General features: G+C 47.0%; 1 protein-coding gene and 1 pseudogene across 1 annotated transcript; both read left to right on the forward strand.

Moving 5' to 3' along the window:
- The first annotated feature begins 5431 nt into the window (after positions 1 to 5431).
- On the forward strand, positions 5432 to 7399 carry LOC119280663 (annotated as a pseudogene).
- A 145-nt stretch (positions 7400 to 7544) lies between these two features.
- LOC119279192 (myosin-10-like) lies at positions 7545 to 9275 on the forward strand. The gene is made up of 2 exons (XM_037560533.1): positions 7545 to 7574; positions 8502 to 9275. The coding sequence occupies exons 1-2, from the start codon at positions 7545 to 7547 to the stop codon at positions 9171 to 9173; spliced, it is 702 nt and encodes a 233-aa protein (XP_037416430.1). The 3' UTR covers positions 9174 to 9275.
- The last annotated feature ends 9246 nt before the right edge of the window (positions 9276 to 18521 follow it).

Consider the following 18521-nt stretch of genomic DNA (forward strand, 5'->3'; position numbering starts at 1 on the left):
GCGCTGCCCCGATGCCGCCCGCCCACGCCCGCCGACGCCGCCCGCCCACGCCCGTCGCCCCCGTCACCGTCGCCGTCGTCGCTGGCCACGCCCCTGCCCCAGCCCGCCGTGGTCGTCACCGACGCCCTCGCCGCCGCCATCGCCCTCGCCGGCCACGCCCCTGCCCCGGCCCGCCGTGGGCGTCGCCGTCGCCCTCGCCGCCGCCGCCGTCGCCCTCGCCGAACGCCCCCGTTGTGAGCCGCCGTCGTCGAGGCTCTGTGTTCAGTGCTTTTTTTCATACATACATGTGTATTTTTTTGTTCATTGCATTTTTTTCATGTATATAATTAATGTATATATGTATGTGGTAGCTATATGATGAATGGATGTGGCTATGTATGTATGAATATAATGTTCATAGCATTTTTTTGTTTATATATGTTTTTTCATATATGTATTAATTTTTTATTTAGGTTGTTAGTAGATATCGATTTTAGGTTAGTGCATTTTAATTAGGTTAGTGTAGAGGAAAAAGTAAAATAAGGAAAAGGAAGAAAAGAGGAAGAAGGAAGAAGGAAGAAGAAGAAGAAAAAGAATGAGAGGAAAAAGGAAAATAAGAAGAGGAAGAAAAGGAGAAGAAGAGGAGATGAAAAGAAGAGGAGAAATAAATAAGAAGAAGAAAAAAGAAGAAAAAGAAGAGGAGAAGAAGAAAGGAATAGAGGAGAAGAAGAAAAAATAGAAAAAACCTTCTTCCTTCTTCCTCTTTTCTTCATTTTCCTTAATTATTTTCCTTTCTCGAGGGAGAAGAAGAAAAAGAAGAGGAGAAGAAGAAAGAAAGGAATAGAGGAGAAATAAATAAGAAGAACAAAAAAGAAGAAAAGGAAGAGGAGAAGAAGAAAAAATAGAATCTATTTTTTCTTCTTCTCCTCTATTCCTTTCTTCTTCTCCTCTTTTTTTTCTTCTTTTTTTCTTCAATCTTCTCCTCTATTCCTTTCTTCTTCTCCTCTTTTTATTTCTTCTTCGTTTTCTTATGTTTTATCGGGTCTGTCGCCTTCGCCCTCGCCGCCCCCTCAAGATAACTTCGACATGAGGGGCGGTCGATATATATACCCCCTCTCGACCGTGATAACCCTATACAACGGCAGCACCCCCCTCGGCCCTCTCGCTCGACCAAAACTCTCGAGGCCACCCAAATTTACCAAGTTAAAAGAGCGTTGTCGTCGAGGCCACCCCAAACCCTTGAAGCGTTGTGTCGAGGCTATCCCAAACCCTAGAGAAGCAGCATCGAGGCCACTAACATGATTCCTTATTGTGATTAGCTAGCTAGTTCTACGTTTGCCACTAATATATATCCATCTGTACCATGTTTGAATAATAATTGACATGTTGTAAATATTTGCAGAAACTATGGAGCACTACCGAGATGAAGCAACAGAAGCGATGTTGGGGGAGATAATCGCAGAAGGAACTGATGTCATTGCGACATTTTTCAACGACGTCGTTGGTCAGGAAGGACTGGGTGAAGAAGAGGGCCATGTTTATGATGGCTCCGGCCCATTAATGTCGGTACAAGAAGAGGGCTATGTTCATGATGGCTCCGGTGATGACCCAATGGAGGTACAAGAAGGAGACCATGCTGACTGCTCCGGTGACCGAACCGAGTCTGGCCAGGTATATATATATTAGTTAAGCCCGTGCTGACTAGTTAATTGATGCATTAATTGTTTTGGTATATGTACACATATTAATTACTCTCGTCTTTCTTCCTTTTAATTTCTAGCCCTCCGGATCGAGCACAACTTCGGTAAGGAGACGAGGCCCGAAGAAAAAGTTGAGCTCGGATGAAAGGTTTGAGATCATAGAAATCGCGCCCGACGGCGAACCGATTGAACCCATCCGCACAGAGAACGCATTTTCTGCTCAGTGCGGGGTTCTTGTTAGGGACAAGATCCCGATCAGCATCCAGTAATGGTATAAGCCTAAGGACGACCCTGAGGTGTCTTATGTCAATGAATGCAGAAAGAAGATCTTTGGACTCAGCTGAAGACAAATTTCACCCTACCGCCAGAGGAGGATCCGGAGAAGCCAGTTAAAGAGCAATTAATCAAGTCTTGTGCTCTTAAGAAGATGGCAACCCTATTCAGGAGGTGGAGGAAAGAGTTCAACCATTTTGTCAAAAAAAAAAAGACACCAGAATTCATCGGCAAATATGAGAAGATCAAAGATCACTGGCCCGCATTTGTGGCCCACAAGACATCGGAAAAGAGTAAGAAGATGTCAGCGACGAACAAGGAAAATGCTGCGAAGAGGAAGCTTCACCATCGCACGGGGTCAGGTGGCTACCTCAAAGCCTGTCCTAAGTGGTCCAAGGAGGAGAATGATCTGCTTGAAAAAGGGATCGAACCAGAGACAATGAGATGGCCAGACCGTTGCCGGACTTGGTTCTTCGGGGCTGGCGGAACCTTGGACCCTGTATCAGGGATGTGCCGTTGGACGAATGAGCAACTGGAACTACCAGTCAAGAACCTTCAACACTATATCAATGCAGCGCAGAAAGGGACGTTCGTACCAGACAGGGAGAAGGACGAGCTCACAATGGCCCTCGGGAATCCTGAGCACCCTGGACGGACACGAGGCACGCCAGGCTCCATTCCGTGGAAGGTTAGTTTTGCGGACGCAGGGGGTTACAAAACCCATGAGAGGAGGAAGAAACTGGAGCAGGGCCAACTACAGGCGCCGCACGAAAGGGTAATGGGGCTAGAGGAACGAGAAGAGGAACGAGAAGTAGCAGATCGCAGCAAACGACCTGCCGAAGCTTCCCCTGAAGCTACCCCGCCATCTCAGCGGAGAAGCAGCGTGGCTTCCATCGAGCTGCTTCAGCCGGAGCATGTCTTGACGGCTCCTGCCAGCTATCCCGTGGATGCTATCATGGAGTCTCAACATTGCCACATTATGGCGCGATGGATGAATTTGAAGGTCAAGGGGGCTGTTGGCTCTATTTATCCTGGTGGACCCGACACAACTTATCACTGCCAGCCGATTCCAGAAGGATATGCTAAGGTGATGGTGGATGAAACAACGGAGGGATTTGAGGACCTCCTGCTTGACCACCCTACCGGTGAAGGGGAGACTAGGCTGGGTTCTGCTCTGAAGACTCCATTCCTATGGCGGAAGGAGCTCATCAACCTTCCGAACTGGACGCCTCCGCCTCCTCCTCCTCCTCCGGCGAGTCAGGGCACTCCGCCTCCTCCACCGCCTCCTCCTCCGGTGAGAGACGATCAGGGCACGCGTGGCGGCACTCCGCCTCCTTCTCCGGCGCGTGGCAGCACTCCGCCTCCTTCTCCGCCTACGCCGGCGCTCCCGAGCAGCCAGCAGCCTCCTCCTTCTCCGCCTCGCCAACAAGGGCGGAAGAGACCCGCCGCCGCCCCGGCTGCTCCGGCGCGTTGTACTCCTTCTCCTCCGCCTCATAAGTAAGCACGAAAGAAGACAGACGCCGCAGCCGATCCGTCTGCTCCAGCGTCTAGCAGCACAACCAGAGGCGGGAGGCAATACAAATAGGGTCCACCTCTCAAGCCTCTAGAGAAGTTACCGTATGAGAGGACCGAGGAGGAAAACGATACGATTGTGCGGACCCACGTGAAGGAGTTCTTTGAAGGGGTGAAAGCAAAGAGACATCCACCTCCGGAGGAGAAGGTAGATCCGGTGAACGCAAAGCGCACTATCGATGCCCTGAGGAAACCACCAAAGTCTCCGCCGAGAACCAACTATCAGCGCCTTACGGAACAGACATATCTCCAAGCCCAACTATCGACGGCTGCCTTGCCTTCCACCCCCTGCCGCCACGTTCCGTCGTCCCGTCACGCCCCGAGGCGCCAACATTAATGAGCAGTAATTCTGGCTACCGGCCTGGCCGCCCACCTCCCGTCGCCCGGGCGGCTATAAGAACCTGCCCCAACACCGGCCCCCCACACCCGACCTCCTGTCGGCGACGAGAAAACCAGTGCAGCGCCCCTGATGGCCTACCACCGCTGGAGCAGCAGCCCCGGCGGTGATGACGATGGCCCGAGCGCCTGGCCGTCCAGCCTCGGCAATCCGAAGACGGAGGAGCCGCACCGGTATAGCCTCCTCATGCTGCCAGGTTGCCGTCTTCCCCGGCAGCGGAAGATCATCGCGGACGGCTATCTGACGCTCGGCCCCGTCGCGACGCCGGAGGAGCTCCGGACCCACATGGGCGGCCGCTAGAACATTCATGGCTGGCGTGACTTCTGGCGCGACAAGGTGTACGGTGAAGTTGTCGCCGCCTTCCGGCTGGCGGCGGCCGGCGTCATCCCCGACCTCACTGGCGCGAGCGGCCGCCTTCGCGCCCTGGCACCTGCCCATGGCCCGGTCCCGCGGGAGCACCGCCGTGGTGCTGCCCGCCGCCAGCCAGCCCCCCGGCGCCCGCGCCCGCACGCGCACTGGCCGTTCCCCCCGCCATGGAGCTGCCGCCGGAACAAGTGGTCCTCCACGCGCACCTGAATCGGAACGCGACGATACATACGCTGGAAAGACGTCTTTGCCGCGTTAGCAATTATAAGCCGGAACGCAGCCATAAATACGCCGGAAATGCGTCTTGCCGCGTTAGCAATTAAGCCGGAACTGGACGAAAATGACAGCGAATACGCCTAAGCGAGACGTCGAAGCGAAGCCAGACACGACGTATGTGACGCGATGAGTAGGCCATGAACCCATGACGACGATTAAACAAAAATGTCAGCACCTCCCATGGCATGGCACGGCTTGAAGGAAACAAACTGCTTTCGTCCACCGCCAGCATCTCACGCAGGCCATCCACGGACAGGGAACACCGTCAGCATCCTCGCTTCGAGTTTTTTTTTTTGGTACATAGCGAATTCGATATACCAAAAAAGTCAAAGCGAGGATTTTCATTTGGAACGAAGGGAATAGATGCGAGGATTTTCAGTTTCCTTTTTATTAGTATTATTATTATTATTATATAAAAACGGAAAAATAGTTACTACTACACATTACTTTGGGAGTTGCGAGGAATCTAACCGTTCTGTCCTTTGATTTTTTGCAATGGAAGCACTGTTGCAAAAAGTAAAGAAAAGAAAAGAAAAGAAAAAGGATGCCTTGCGACTGCAGTTACCGATGCCTTGCAGCTAGATAAGTCGGAATATGTTCAATGTTCTTCTTAAACCAAACAAAACCCATCCTTCTTCCCCACCCACACTCCATCCCTTCCCTTGTCTCCCCACGCTTCTTCCCTTTTGCTCATGGAGTCATGGACACTTCATCCTCTCCTCCTTTTGCATATATTCAGTTATTGCCCTACCCAGCTGAGGCAGCTTGAGCAGGTATATATATTCCTCTTTTCCGGTCTGGTGCACAGCGAGACAGCGACGCGTCTTCCATTCCACCTCCGACGAGTGCGTGGCAACAGCGGCAGATGACAGACATGTCGTCACCGACCGCGCCTTGGTTTGCGGGTGTGTGCCAAGTCATCATCTTTCCTTTTTTTATCTGTGCAATACTGTGCGTGTAATGTACCAGCTCTCTCCTCTAAAACATACAGTACGTATGTATGTCGTTGCAGATCTCTTCACAGATGTCAGGGTGAGGACCCTGTCGCACCAGGTCACCACACTTGGGGATAGTGTGTGGGAACTGGAGCGCAAAATTACCCAGCTGATCTGCGAGAAGGGCAAGCTGGAGAAGCAACTGGAGGAGACGAAGGCGATCTCAAGCCACAAGGAAGAGGCAGAGGCAAAAGAGGGTGCTACCAAGGAATTCAACGACGAGAGAGCAAAAATCTGGCCGAAATCGGAGAATCTCAAGAGACGGTTGGAGGAAATTTAGGCTATCAAGGATTTGGCAGAGAGCGAAAATGACAAGTTTCGTTCAGAGGCTTTGATCGCAAAGGAAAAACAAAACATGTCCGAAGCAGAGATTGAGATGCTTAAGATAGAACTGGGTGGATTGGCGGAGGCCAAGGAGGCCGCCGCCAAGGCATTTGATGTAAAAAATGCAGAACTCACCGAGGAATTAGAGGAACTTGAGAGGAAGCTGAAGGAAATCCAAACAAATAAGGATTTAGTGGATGGAGAAAATGATAAGCTTCGGTCTGAGGTTTTCACAGCGGAGGAGAAATGTGGGTAGTCTGAAGCAGAGGTTAAGTGCCTTAAGCAAGTAGTGGGTGTATTGGTGGAGGTGAGGGAGGCAGCGGCAAAGGCATTTGGAGCCGAGAAGGTAGAAATCATGAAGGAAACGGACAATCTGAAGAGGACAATAGAGGAAATCTAGGCCAACAAGGATTCAGTGGAGAGTCAAAACCATGAGCTCCAGTCAAAGATTTTGATTGCAGAGCAGGAGAATAGTGTATTTAAAGCAGAGGTTAAGAGCCTCAAGGTGGAATTGGGTGCAGTACAGGAGGCCAAGGAGGTTGATGCCAAGGAGTTTGATGCCGAGAAGGCTGAAACCCTCAAGGAACTGGAGGATCTTAAGGGGAATATGGAGCAATTCCAGGTCAACAAGGATTTGTTGGAGGCTAAAAATGATAAGCTTCAGTTGGAGGTTTTTGCTGCAGAGAAAAAACAAAGCATGTCTGAAGAAGATGCTAAGAGCCTTAAGATGGAACTGGTTGCATTAGTGGAGGCAAAGGAGGCGGCTACAAAAGCATTTGACGCCGAGAAAGCAAAAATCACGAAGGATTTGGAGGTTCTTAAGTGGAAGGTGGAGGAAATCCAAACCAAGAAGGATTTGGTGGAGGGTGAAAAGGATAAGCTTCGTTTGGAGATTTTAATAGCAGAGCAGAAACATGCCATGTCTGAATTAGAGGTCAAACGCCTCAAGATGGACTTGACTGCATTGGCGGAGGCGAAGGAGGCAGCTGTGAAGTCATTTGACGCCGAGAAGGCCAAATTCATGAAGGAGGTAGAGAGCCTCAAGAGGAAGATAGAGGAAATCCACGCCAGCAAGGAAGCAACTGAGGAAGCAGGGTACAACAAAGATGTCGAGGCAGATAGGCTGAAGGATGAGTTGGTGAAGATTCGCATTTCTGTCTCACAGCTGCAAGCATCCTGTATTGAACTTGACGCGAAGCATTCATGCCTGAATGATGAGATGAATTCAGTCTAGCAAGCACTAGTGTCTGAGAAGGTTGAAGGTAACAAGTTGAAGCTAAAAATTGAGGAGCTCCAGAATTACATTGCTGAAAAGGATGGTGAGAATGGGAAACTAAAGGCGGCATTGGAGGAAAAGAAGAGTGAGATTGATGCCCTTAGCAAAGACAAGGAGCAGCTACATCTCATAGTTGCTAAGGCACATGAGAAGAATAAATGTAGCATTCTATCATTCTTATCACCGTGCGGCTCCAAATAACTTGGTTGTAATGTGTTGCATTAGTAATGCAATGGTGAATAGTTGGTATTATGCAATGAAATAAAAAAATCTTTGAGATATGTGATGTCTTCGTTCATGTTACATTCATTGGGATGTAATTTGTGGTGCCATACATTTTTTCACTTTTGCTGAAAGCTAGGGGTGGATATGGGCCTAGGGCCCCTATGCCCACGACCCTAGGTGTAGCCAAAAAGGTCAAGTAACAATGATCCAATCGTCCAAGGGAAGTTCATGGAGAAACCCCTAAATTAAAGACTATGCAACAATTCTGCATGCCAAACAAACAACATTTGATGACAAAGTACCACAACAAACACAAGCAAAATGGACAGATGCTTAGATTTTTTTTTCACTACATGCATGAGAGCTACACATCATTAAATTATAAGGGAAAAAAGTGGCAAAGAGCGGAGTTTGGTTTTGATCGGACCCTCTAGTTTCCTTTTTAAAAAATCATGCGAGATGTCTTGGACTAGACACATGAGCTGAGCCCCACTCCCTCACTCTTTAATTTGGCAGCACATTATGAACATACCTTCCCTCCTCTACTTCTTCCCTCACCAACACTCCATGCATCCTGCCTCTTCTTAGTTCACCAGCAGCACCCATGTATGCCTTCTCTCCTTCGCCTTCCTCATTGACACTCCATCCTTTCCTTCTCTCTTTTCATTATTCCGGTCCCTTATCTACATATAGATAGATATTCACCCGAGGTAGCTTCCATCCACATGGGCATGAAGGACGACGGGCTGCATCTTTTACCTTCGACGAGTGCGTGACAACACAACAGCAGCCGCAAGCAAGTGCAAGTCTCTGCAACATGTCATATTATCGTCGTTCGTATTGGTCAGGTGCGCTACGCCAGAGCATATGTATATATTCTTCCATCAAATCAATCCCATCTCCATGTGTGCAGTCCAGCCTGCAGCGTGATCCCATGCATCTCTTTCCACTAATTAGTAATTACACCCTTTTCTAAAACATACACTTCAGACTGTGTTGAAGAATATTATAGGGCACGAAGGATAGAGCAAGAAAATTCCCGACTGTCCAACGAGAAGCGTGAACTGGAGAGGCAACTGGCAGAAAAGACGAGGACTGCTTAGGTGTCCTCGACTCAGGTCTTGACACTGGGGCACAAGGTGCGAGAGCTGGAGCGCCAAAACACCGGACTATCCGGTGAGCTGTCCAAGCAAACGGAGGACACCCGGAAGGCGGGCCTGCTCTTCATGAATGCTGCCGATAGGTACCAAGAGGAAGCTAAGAAGCAAATTAGGGCAAAGGCAGAGGAATTGGAGAACACGAGGAAGGCAGGTCCGATGCTAATGAACACCGCTGATACATACCAAGAAGGGGCAATGAAGCAAATTAAGGAGAAGGCGGGGGAGCTGGAGGACGCGAGGAAGGCGGTTTTGGCGCTCATGAAAGCAGCAGATGCGTACCAGGAAGAAGCGAAGAAGAAAATTAAGGATAAGGTGCAGGAGCTGAAGGTCATGGGGGCACAGAAGGCAGAGCTGGATGCGAGGGTAGAATCTTTGGAGTCAAGGCTCAAGGCAGCTCTGGCAAAGAACTTGGAGTTGGAGGATGATTATGGTAAGGTGCAGGCTGCAAATGATAACCTTCGGCTGGAGGTTGAGAAAGATGCATCTGCAAAGGCATTTGATGCTGAGAAGGAAGAAATCTTGACGGAATTGGAGGACCTTAAGATGAAGGTGGAGGTAACTCAAGCCAACAAGGATTTGATGGAGGGTGAAAATGATAAACTTCAATTGGACGCTTTCACAGGAATATAGCTTGCTGGAAAGCATGAGCTGAGATGCTCAACATGCAATTAGGTACCTTGCCTCAGGCGAAGGATGTAGAAATCATGAGATAATAAGGATCCCTCAAGCGGAAACTTCCGAGCCATCAAGCATTTGGTGAAGGCAAGCTCTGGTTATCGAAGGTTTTGGTAGCAGAGCATAGTCATAAATTCTTTCAGAAGCTGAGGTTGAGAGGCTTAAGAAGAATATTTAGCCCGTATTGTTACCTTGAGAACATTCATCACATCCTCTTTTTAGTAGAAAAATACTAAAAGAAATTGGTGTTGGAAATGGGCTTACATTTGATAACTAAACAATAATCGTGAGTTTATCAATATACACCGAGCACATTTATCTATATTATTTGATATATGCATGGTTCTCCGAGTCATGTAACATGAACACAAACATATATTATACCCTTTTATGTGTTGCATATTCAGCATACATACGTGTTCTGTAGCTTGTTTTCTCGAAGAAAAATACCTGCCTGTAGCAACATATATGAAGTGGTGATGGTAGACAGATGGAATAGAGCATAAAGGGAACTCTTTGTTTAATGATTTAAAATATATTACTAGATGTTTTTTCGAGCATAGAGAGAAAGAAACGAGAAAAGCCTAAAAAATGTGCTCGGTTTTTTCGAGCATAAAGGACAGGAAGAGGAGCAGGCATTGCTGATCGCAAGCCTGGACTCACTCACTGTACAAGTACGTCCGAGCGCACCGTCCTTCGAGCACGTCCTGCTCAACGAGGAGCGATCCAATGCTACATCAAAGAAGCAGGCCAGTCACTAAGACACGGCTTGGTTCTTGGACTCCGGCGTCAGCAACCACATGTGTGGGTGGTGCTAATTCTTCTCCGAGCTGGACACGAGCGTATGCGGCTTCGTCAAGCTCGGCGACTCTGGCTGGACATAAAACTCAGGCTTTTCGGCTCGGCCCGAGCTTTCTTGGGGTCGCCCCGAGTTTAATTCGGCCCGCAGTTGAGATGGACCGAGCCGAGCTATCTTTGCTAGACCAAAAATAGTGCAGGCCGAGCATGGCTCGGCTCGGTCTGGCCCGAAAGCTCATCTTTTCTTTGGTAGCTTTAATTTCTGTCAAACCCACTGTTTTGGTTATCGCGTTTACCGCTACCCCGCGGAAAATACCATGCAAAAAAAAGTTGAGTTCTTTTTAAATTTTGAATTCAAACGCTGACCTTACTGTTAAATTTACGGCATCTCGTATGTAGCAGCATAGCTTGTTATGGCCTAGCTTGTTACCACCACCTTTCTGGAGCAGCGGCTCACGGGTTCGAGTATTCCCCCTCGCATATTTATCTCCTTTTTAGTATGCAAAAGTAAAAAACTAAAAAAATTGTGAAATTGTGGGAGCTGCAGGGAGTCGAACTCGAGATCTGTGAGAGCAGCCGCAATAGGTGCGTGTGAATAGCAAATACGCTAGGGTAAGTTTAGCAACTTCAAAGAAGGACTTAAACTTTATCTATATGAACTTTGAAATATTCTAATTCAAAATTTGATTTTTAAATTTCATCCGAATTTTGACGGTACTTCGTGGTTACCGTGGTAACCGTGAATTTTGGGGCTCCCTGAGAAAAAAGTACGGCTTGGGATCCAAAACCAATAGTGTCATCCTCAGCCACCTGCGGTGCACGAGATGCTCCCATGCATCCAGCCACCACTCAACACTAGCTTTGCCTGGGTTCTGCTCCGCCCCGGCCGCTCCTCGCCGGTCATGATCTGCCTCGCCGCCCCACATATGTCGTCTCCGCCTTTGTCGGGGAAGACGGCCCCACCTGTCTGTGACCCACCATGGCGAGGCTCGCGAGCTGCACTGAGCTTTTCGAAAGCTCGGGCCGAGGTCCGTTTCATGGCTCGCCGGCAATGTCGAGCTGGCTCGGGGCTCGGCAACTTTGCCCGAGCTTTTTGCAGGCTCGCCCCGAGCCGGACCGAGTTGGCTCATGTCCAGGCAGATCGGCGACGACACGTCCATGGAGATCGAGGGGCGTGGCACGATCCTGTTCGCATGCCGGAGCAGGGAACACCTCATGCTGTCAAAGGTGTACTTTATACCCTGCCTCTGCAGTAGCATCAAGTCGCTCGGACAACTATACGAGATCGGGTTGGACACACGTATCCGGCACGGGTGGCTCCAGCTGCGCGACGCCGACGGTCACCTGATCACCCGCGTGCCTCCTGCAGGTGATTGCATCAGCTGGAACACAACACGCCGGACACGCGCGAGGACAACAGGCCTGCCTCGGCTAAGGCAGCAGGTCACCCACCCCTCCAGAAACCCCGTCCACACCACCGCCCTTGACAATCTCTTCGATGCGACCGACCAGGTTGATCCGGCATACAGTGACGTGTGCCTCTTCTCTGCCGACGAACCAGCAAGCTTTGCAGAGGCGGAGAAGGACAAGGAGTGGCACACCGCTATGATGGAAGAGATGGCGAGCATTGAGACAAACAAGACCTGGCGGCTCACGCAGAATCATTGTAACGAACATGTTAGTGCTCAAGTTTAGACCATGACTGCAAAGAGAATGTTTCAGTAAAATTGGAATTACAAATTTACAATTCAAAAGGAGCATCAGCACATACTTTTTTCTATATTCATAGACTCCAACCTTCCACACAGAATCGTTGAAAAGAAAACCATAAAATGTATTGTTGCTGCTGCTAGATCTTCACTCTTCTTCTGCTCTTCTCAAGACATGCACACTGGTCATCTCAGACATAGTAAACAAACCTTCTATTCTTCTCAAGTTTCTCTGCATCCTTTTCTCTTTGCTTGGCTTTTGCGGAAGCATCCACTACTGTTGTACCATTGGCTTCGAATATAATCAATCCATCAGTTTTATTGTTGCCCGATTGAAAGCAATATTGCTTAGTTCTCCTTGCACAACCGCCAAGCTTGGCCACACATAGAAATTACACTATGCCAGATCTCTTGTTTCGGGCATGACAAGCATCACTAACACCAATGTGACTGGTGGTGCTCATCATATATCACCAGGCTGTCCTAGCGACAAATCACTATTGTGCACGTTCAGCCCGAACCCTTGCCCGGGTTTGATAAACTCTTTGTTCATTAGTATTGCAGTTATTCACTGGGTCATGCACTCAGAAAGTACCAGCAGACTGCGCCATGTGGAGACTCCGGAATGACACCATCCACTGGGCGAAGGCAAGGTGTGGACCTCCTAGTCCTCATGTCAAAGACCATGCCCTCATCCCTACCTCTCCCACCGATCCAGTGCACACAATTACCCTTGAGTCTGGAAACACCTTCAGCATACAACGTCACCGAAATTTTCATACCAACAAACACTGAGTATCCAACCAAGTTGGCAACAACATCCTAACATGGCTGGCACCGGGGATCATCCTGTGCCACACGACGCCGACCGCCTCCCTGGAGCTGCAAAGTAACTGTGCTGGTTGCATTCCTCCAGATTTGGTACAGGTGACCCTCGCAGAACACCAGATTCTTGGCACTAGTAAAAATTGAGACATGGATCTATGGCGGGGAGAAACTGGTGCTGGCGTCCAACGGTAGGTTGCCCACAGACGACAACAGTCGCTAGACTGTGGCTGATGAATTTAGGTCTGGTCCGGTCCCATGCATTTGGATGATCCATTTGTTATGCCATTGCCATGCATGATAGGCTGATGTGGGCCCCTCGAGAATGATAGGTTCCCGACGGTGACGCTGTGGCAGGCGGAGCACATGTACGTCCCAAACCCAGTGAGGCAATATACCATACCATTTCCATGTTAGAGGAGGTCGACGAGCTGGTCTCCAGCGGCGAGGTGGACATGGTCGAGGACGGCCCATCTCCTGGCCCCCGCAGTCACATAGGCGAGCCTGTAGATGTTGTTAGATGATATGGTTTAAATTTGATGTAATCTCAACCATCTTCTATCTCTATTCCCTCTCGTAAGCTATCTAGTTCTCTCTTCTCTGTACGCAGCTATATCCTAGCGATCGACCTTCCCTTGTACGCAGCGAACAGGTGCTTTCACGTAACACATAAATAAACACCACGCGGCTCCTTATGAGGAGTAGGAACGCTTCCAACCTAATATGGTATACAGACCCAACCTATTCCCAAACTAACTATCGATCAATCTACCTCCATTGCCATGTCTTCCACTTCGACCACCATCACCCTCAATCTCGGTGCTCCGCCGTCCGACAAGTTGACTAGGGGAAACTTTCTTCTACGGAAAGCTCAAGTAATGCCCGGCCTATGAGGAGCGCATGTCACAAGGTTGCTCAATGGAATATAAAAAATATCAAATGTCAAAGAAATATGAGGCATATAACTAGCTAACATACAGAGAAGGTGAACTACCAATGTGCAAAGTAACTTGCGGCGAATGACTAATGTATCGCATGCTTGGGTTTTGCTTATCCTGTAGGCAAGTGTCTCCAAACTTGATGGACTAGAGGAACTAAACATTTCTAGTAACTACTTGACTGATGCTGTCCACCAGATGGTTCTCAGTAAAGACTTCTTCACCTTCATCAATGATGATTGTTTTAATGGCCTCCTAGCCTGGTATATCTCGAGCTCAGTGAAGACACAAAGCTCCACTATTTGTAGTTCATTTTTCGGTAGACACTGGTTTGAAAATGGCTTTTATCAGGTGACCTATTATCTAGTAGGCTTGTTTTTTATTCTCACTCTACGTACTTTGAGTCATGGTAGAAGACTCATCTCTGGGAGGACCGGGGAGGCACTAGCCCCCTCACTATTGTTTTCATGTTTCTCAATGTAAATTCATATAGAAGATATAATGTATGATATATGCCATAATACATCGCTTCCCGATGTGTAGCCTTATTATTTACATTGTCATTGTGCTCGTTTTCTCGCCAATAGCCCATGCATGTAGTCGGGTGATTGAAGGGATCTTGAAGACCTTCATGGCAACATATTCAAGGATCACAATCATTCCTAATAATGGCATAATGCTAATAAAGAGCCACGTGGGCGCAGTGGCATTTAATGCGATCGAAATAGTCGTGTCACAAGAATCAAGACTATGGCCCTGGGCATTGTTAGTAGAAAACGGGAAGGTGTCCCCATACTCGATCCAATGGAGGAACTAAACATCTCTTTGTAACTATATTACTGGTGCTATCTGCTAAATGATTCTAAGCAATAACTTCTTCACCTTCATCAAAGAGGATTGTTTTACTGGCCCCCTTAGCTTTGTATATCTCGGGCTCTAAGTGTGAGAACACCAAATTCAACAATTAGTGGTTAAAAGTTGAGGAAGACAATATTTTAAAAATGGCTTGCATTAGGTTATCAAGTATCTAGTTGGCTTCATTTTTATATTCTCACTCTAGTATCATTGTCGTTTCAATCATGACAACTGACTCATATCGGAGAAAATATGGGAGGGGGGCATTGCCCCGCTTAATTTGTTCCATGTTTTAATTTATACTAGATGATTCCCCGCGCGTTGATGCGGGAATTGTTAGTCCTGTTCACATGATAATATATAAACTGATTAACTTTATTTGCATATTAGATATTTGATATTAAGATAACTTTTTTGCAAGGGACAGAGTACTGACTACTTAGTAGATTGCAAAACTACGAATTATGCGATCCAATATTTTCTTACTAAATATAGTCATGTACATAATCTCATGTCGTTTACATAAATTTTAATGTATATAAACACATAAAGTGCAGGGATTACGAATTGAAAATCCTATGATCAGTTATGTACAAATTGCTATTTTCAAACACTTATCGTGTATTATGTGGGACTCTTGTTGTAAATCAAACTTAGATCTGCCCAAAAGGTGAAAAATGTACTTGAACATTGGCCATTAAAGGTCCTCCGGCGGGGCGGAGATCGTGCGTGCATCTTGTAGTCCTGGTGTTAGAATCCTTCCATGCAAATTATGAACTTCCAATTCTACAGCTAGACTTCAAACTTATATTTAATCTCATCAGTTCCTAGGATGAGCAAAAAATGACAATACATGGTTAACAATGATGCATTTCCATATTTCACAAAGCAAAGAGACATTATGGGATAAAATAAACATAACAGAACCACAACTCTCAAGAAAATCGAGGAAAATGACCATCTCATATCATTACCAAACCTTGTTAAAAATAGAAGTGTTGTCATGTAAAGAAATGATCTTATGACTGCAGCTGACCGGATCTTTGATCTTGGTTCGGTGATACATACCTTGAATCTGTAACTTGTGACAGATAGAAGTAAGAGAAGTGAGAAAACACTTCATAGTCTTCGGCAGTCTCAGTAAATTTTGGGTGGAACATCCATCAATCCAGATAAAAGAGTGAATAAGAGAATCCTGATGACCAAAGTCCAATGGCGATGAAAGATTGGATGAAGCGTATGCCTCTGGCAGGGATGCGTTGCATGTTATATAGGCAAAGAGGTTTACAAGATTTGGTAGTTCGGTTGTTGGATTGATCCTCAAGAAAGATATACAAGATGAGGATGAATCCTAACAACCCCAACTACAGGTTACAACAACCACGCAACACGCTAGCCTACCGGGCGTACTGGGCATATATACGGTTTATATTTATACCGTATATACGTGTTACAATGTATTCTAACACGCCCCCTCAATCATAACTTCACCAAGTTGAGATTGCTCTTAAAATCTTCCAATTTTCGCAATGATAAGGCTTTGGTAAACCCATCAGCAACTTGATCACCTGTGGGTATAAACCGAATATCCAGTAGCTTGCTAGCTACTCTCTCTCGAACAAAATGATAGTCAACTTTTATATGTTTAGTTCTTGCGTGAAACACTGGATTTGCTGACAAATATGTGGCACCAATATTGTCACACCAAAGACGGGCAACTGGCGAATGAGCAACTCCAAGTTCACGCTGAAGAGTTTGGACCCAAATAATCTCAGCAGTTGCATTGGCTAATGATTTATACTCTGCCTCAGTACTTGACCTTGAAACAGTAGCTTGCTTACGTGCACTCCAAGAAATCAGGTTGGGACCAAAGAACACACAGAAACCTCATGTTGATCTTCTGTCATCAGGACATCCTGCCCAATCAGCATCTGAAAAGGCACTAACAATGTTGCAAGCTGACTTAGTGAATTTTAGACCTGTACTCATAGTACCTTTAAGGTATCTCAAAATTCTTTTAACTGCTGTCATGTGTTGTGAGGTAGGAGAGTGCAAATACTGACAAACTTTTTTCACTGGGAAACAAATATCCGGTCTTGTCAATGTCAAATATTGCAAGGCACCTACCATACTTCTATACCTTGTTGACTCTTCAGCCCCCAAAGGTTCTCCTTGTTCCTTTGACAGCCTTTCAGATGTTGAGAGAGGCATGTTTGAAATCTTGCAATTTGTCATACCTGCACGTTTCAATATATCCATAACATATTTTTCTTGGGTCAGAAGGATGCCATCTTTTACCTTCTTAACTTCAATTCCCAAGAAATAATGTAGATCTCCTAGATCCTTCAAGGCAAAATCTCTTCTCAAATCTACCAACAAAGCTACAGTTGCATCTTGTGAGGAGCTAGCAACAATTATATCATCAACCTAGACCAACATAAACATAATAGTTTTTCCTCTTCTAAAAAAGAACAGAGAAGTATCCCCTCTTGATGGTTTAAAACCAAGTGCTTGAAGTTTGTCACACAACCTGGAGTACCATGCCCGAGGTGCCTGTTTTAGACCATACAACGCTTTGTCAAGTTTGCAGAGATGATTTTCCTTGCCTTTAATCTCATAGCCAGGTGGTTGTCTCATATAGACTTCTTCCTCTAGAACGCCATGGAGGAACACATTCTGAACATCCAATTGCCTGAGGCTCCAGTTACTGGATACTGCAACAGAAAGAACAAGTCTGATAGTAGCTGCTTTAACAACAGGACTAAAGGTATCTTCATAATCTATACCGTATCTTTGTTTGAAACCTTTTGCTACTAGCCTTGCTTTGTATCTATCAATTTGACCACCTGCCTTTCTTTTAATCCTATAGACCCACCTACAATCAATGATATTTTTATTTTTTGTTGGTGGAACTAAGTGCCAAGTCTTATTTTTAATAAGAGCATCATACTCATCATTCATGGCCCTCTTCCAATTTGTATCATTCAAAGCTTCTTGCAACTTATGAGGTTCACCAGTAGTTATCAGACCACCAAAACAATGTTTGAGCTTGTCATACCTAACTGTGCCATCTATACGAATTTGAGGTTTTGAAATACCGTGTTGTGACCGTGTTCGCCGAGTTGGCACATCAGGAGCTGCAGGTGCATGCGACACAGAAAATCCGCCAGAGGAGGGAGGTTCCGCATGCGATCCCGTGTCAGCACGCGATTCCGTAGCAGATCTGTCGGCAGCAACAGAGGATCTCTCATCCTGTCGTGGCAGATCAACGTGAGAGCCCGTGCGCACGTCTCCCTCGCTTGGTTGGCCCACCTGGCGGCTAGCGAGAGGGGAGCATGTGCGCCCACCTGACGACGCGCTGTCGGGAGATCCAGCGGGCGATCCAGCGCGCGCCACGCGTCATTCCCGCGGCGGCGTCTGCGCAGTCGAGGCAGATTTGCCCCTGGTTCGCCTGCACCCGCTGACGCTGCAGGTTCGGGATCACTGCCCGCAGCACCTGAATCCTCCTCGTGTTGCGCAACAGTTTCGTCTTGTTCTGGCTGCATAAAATCATGCACAAAAACTGGATTTTCTCCACTGTTAGCAACAAGATTAGGGTGAAAATTAGCCTGTTGATCAACTACAGGTTCGTCCTCATGATCAAAAGGTGTAGACTCAGGAAGTAAAAGGACTTCTGACCGGAGAGGGGTGCTTGCATTTGGATTTAGATTTGCAAAGGGAAAAACTGTCTCATCAAAAATAACATCACGGGATATATATACTAGTCCAGCAGTAACATCTAGGCATTTAAAACCTTTGTGAAGATTGCTATAGCCAAGGAACACGCACTGTTTGGAACAAAATTCTAACTTTTTGGAATTATAAGGGCAAAGATTCGGCCAACATGCACATCCAAAGATCCGAAGAGAATGATAATTGGGTTGTTCTTGAAACAAACGTGTCAGAGGAGTTTCAAAATTAATCACTTTGCTAGGGGTGCGATTTATCAGACATGTGGCAGAGAGGAAAGCCTCATCCCAAAACTTCAAGGGCATGGAGGCATGGGCTAAGAGAGAGAGCCCTACGTCAACAATATGTTGATGTTTTCTTTCTGCTGACCCATTTTGCTGATGAGCATGGGGACATGAGACATGGTGAGTGATTCCTAATTGACGAAAAAAGGAATTTAGACGTTCATA

This window comes from Triticum dicoccoides, chromosome 3B (genome assembly GCF_002162155.2).
Source record: "Triticum dicoccoides isolate Atlit2015 ecotype Zavitan chromosome 3B, WEW_v2.0, whole genome shotgun sequence".
NCBI lineage: Eukaryota > Viridiplantae > Streptophyta > Magnoliopsida > Poales > Poaceae > Triticum > Triticum dicoccoides.

Bases quoted from the DNA above. Each gene is read 5' to 3' on its own strand.
- LOC119279192 (XM_037560533.1), top strand. From the start codon at position 7,545: ATGCCCACGACCCTAGGTGTAGCCAAAAAG. The intron at 7,575-8,501 runs GTCAAGTAACAA...TCCTCGACTCAG, and splicing joins CCCTAGGTGTAGCCAAAAAG to GTCTTGACACTGGGGCACAA.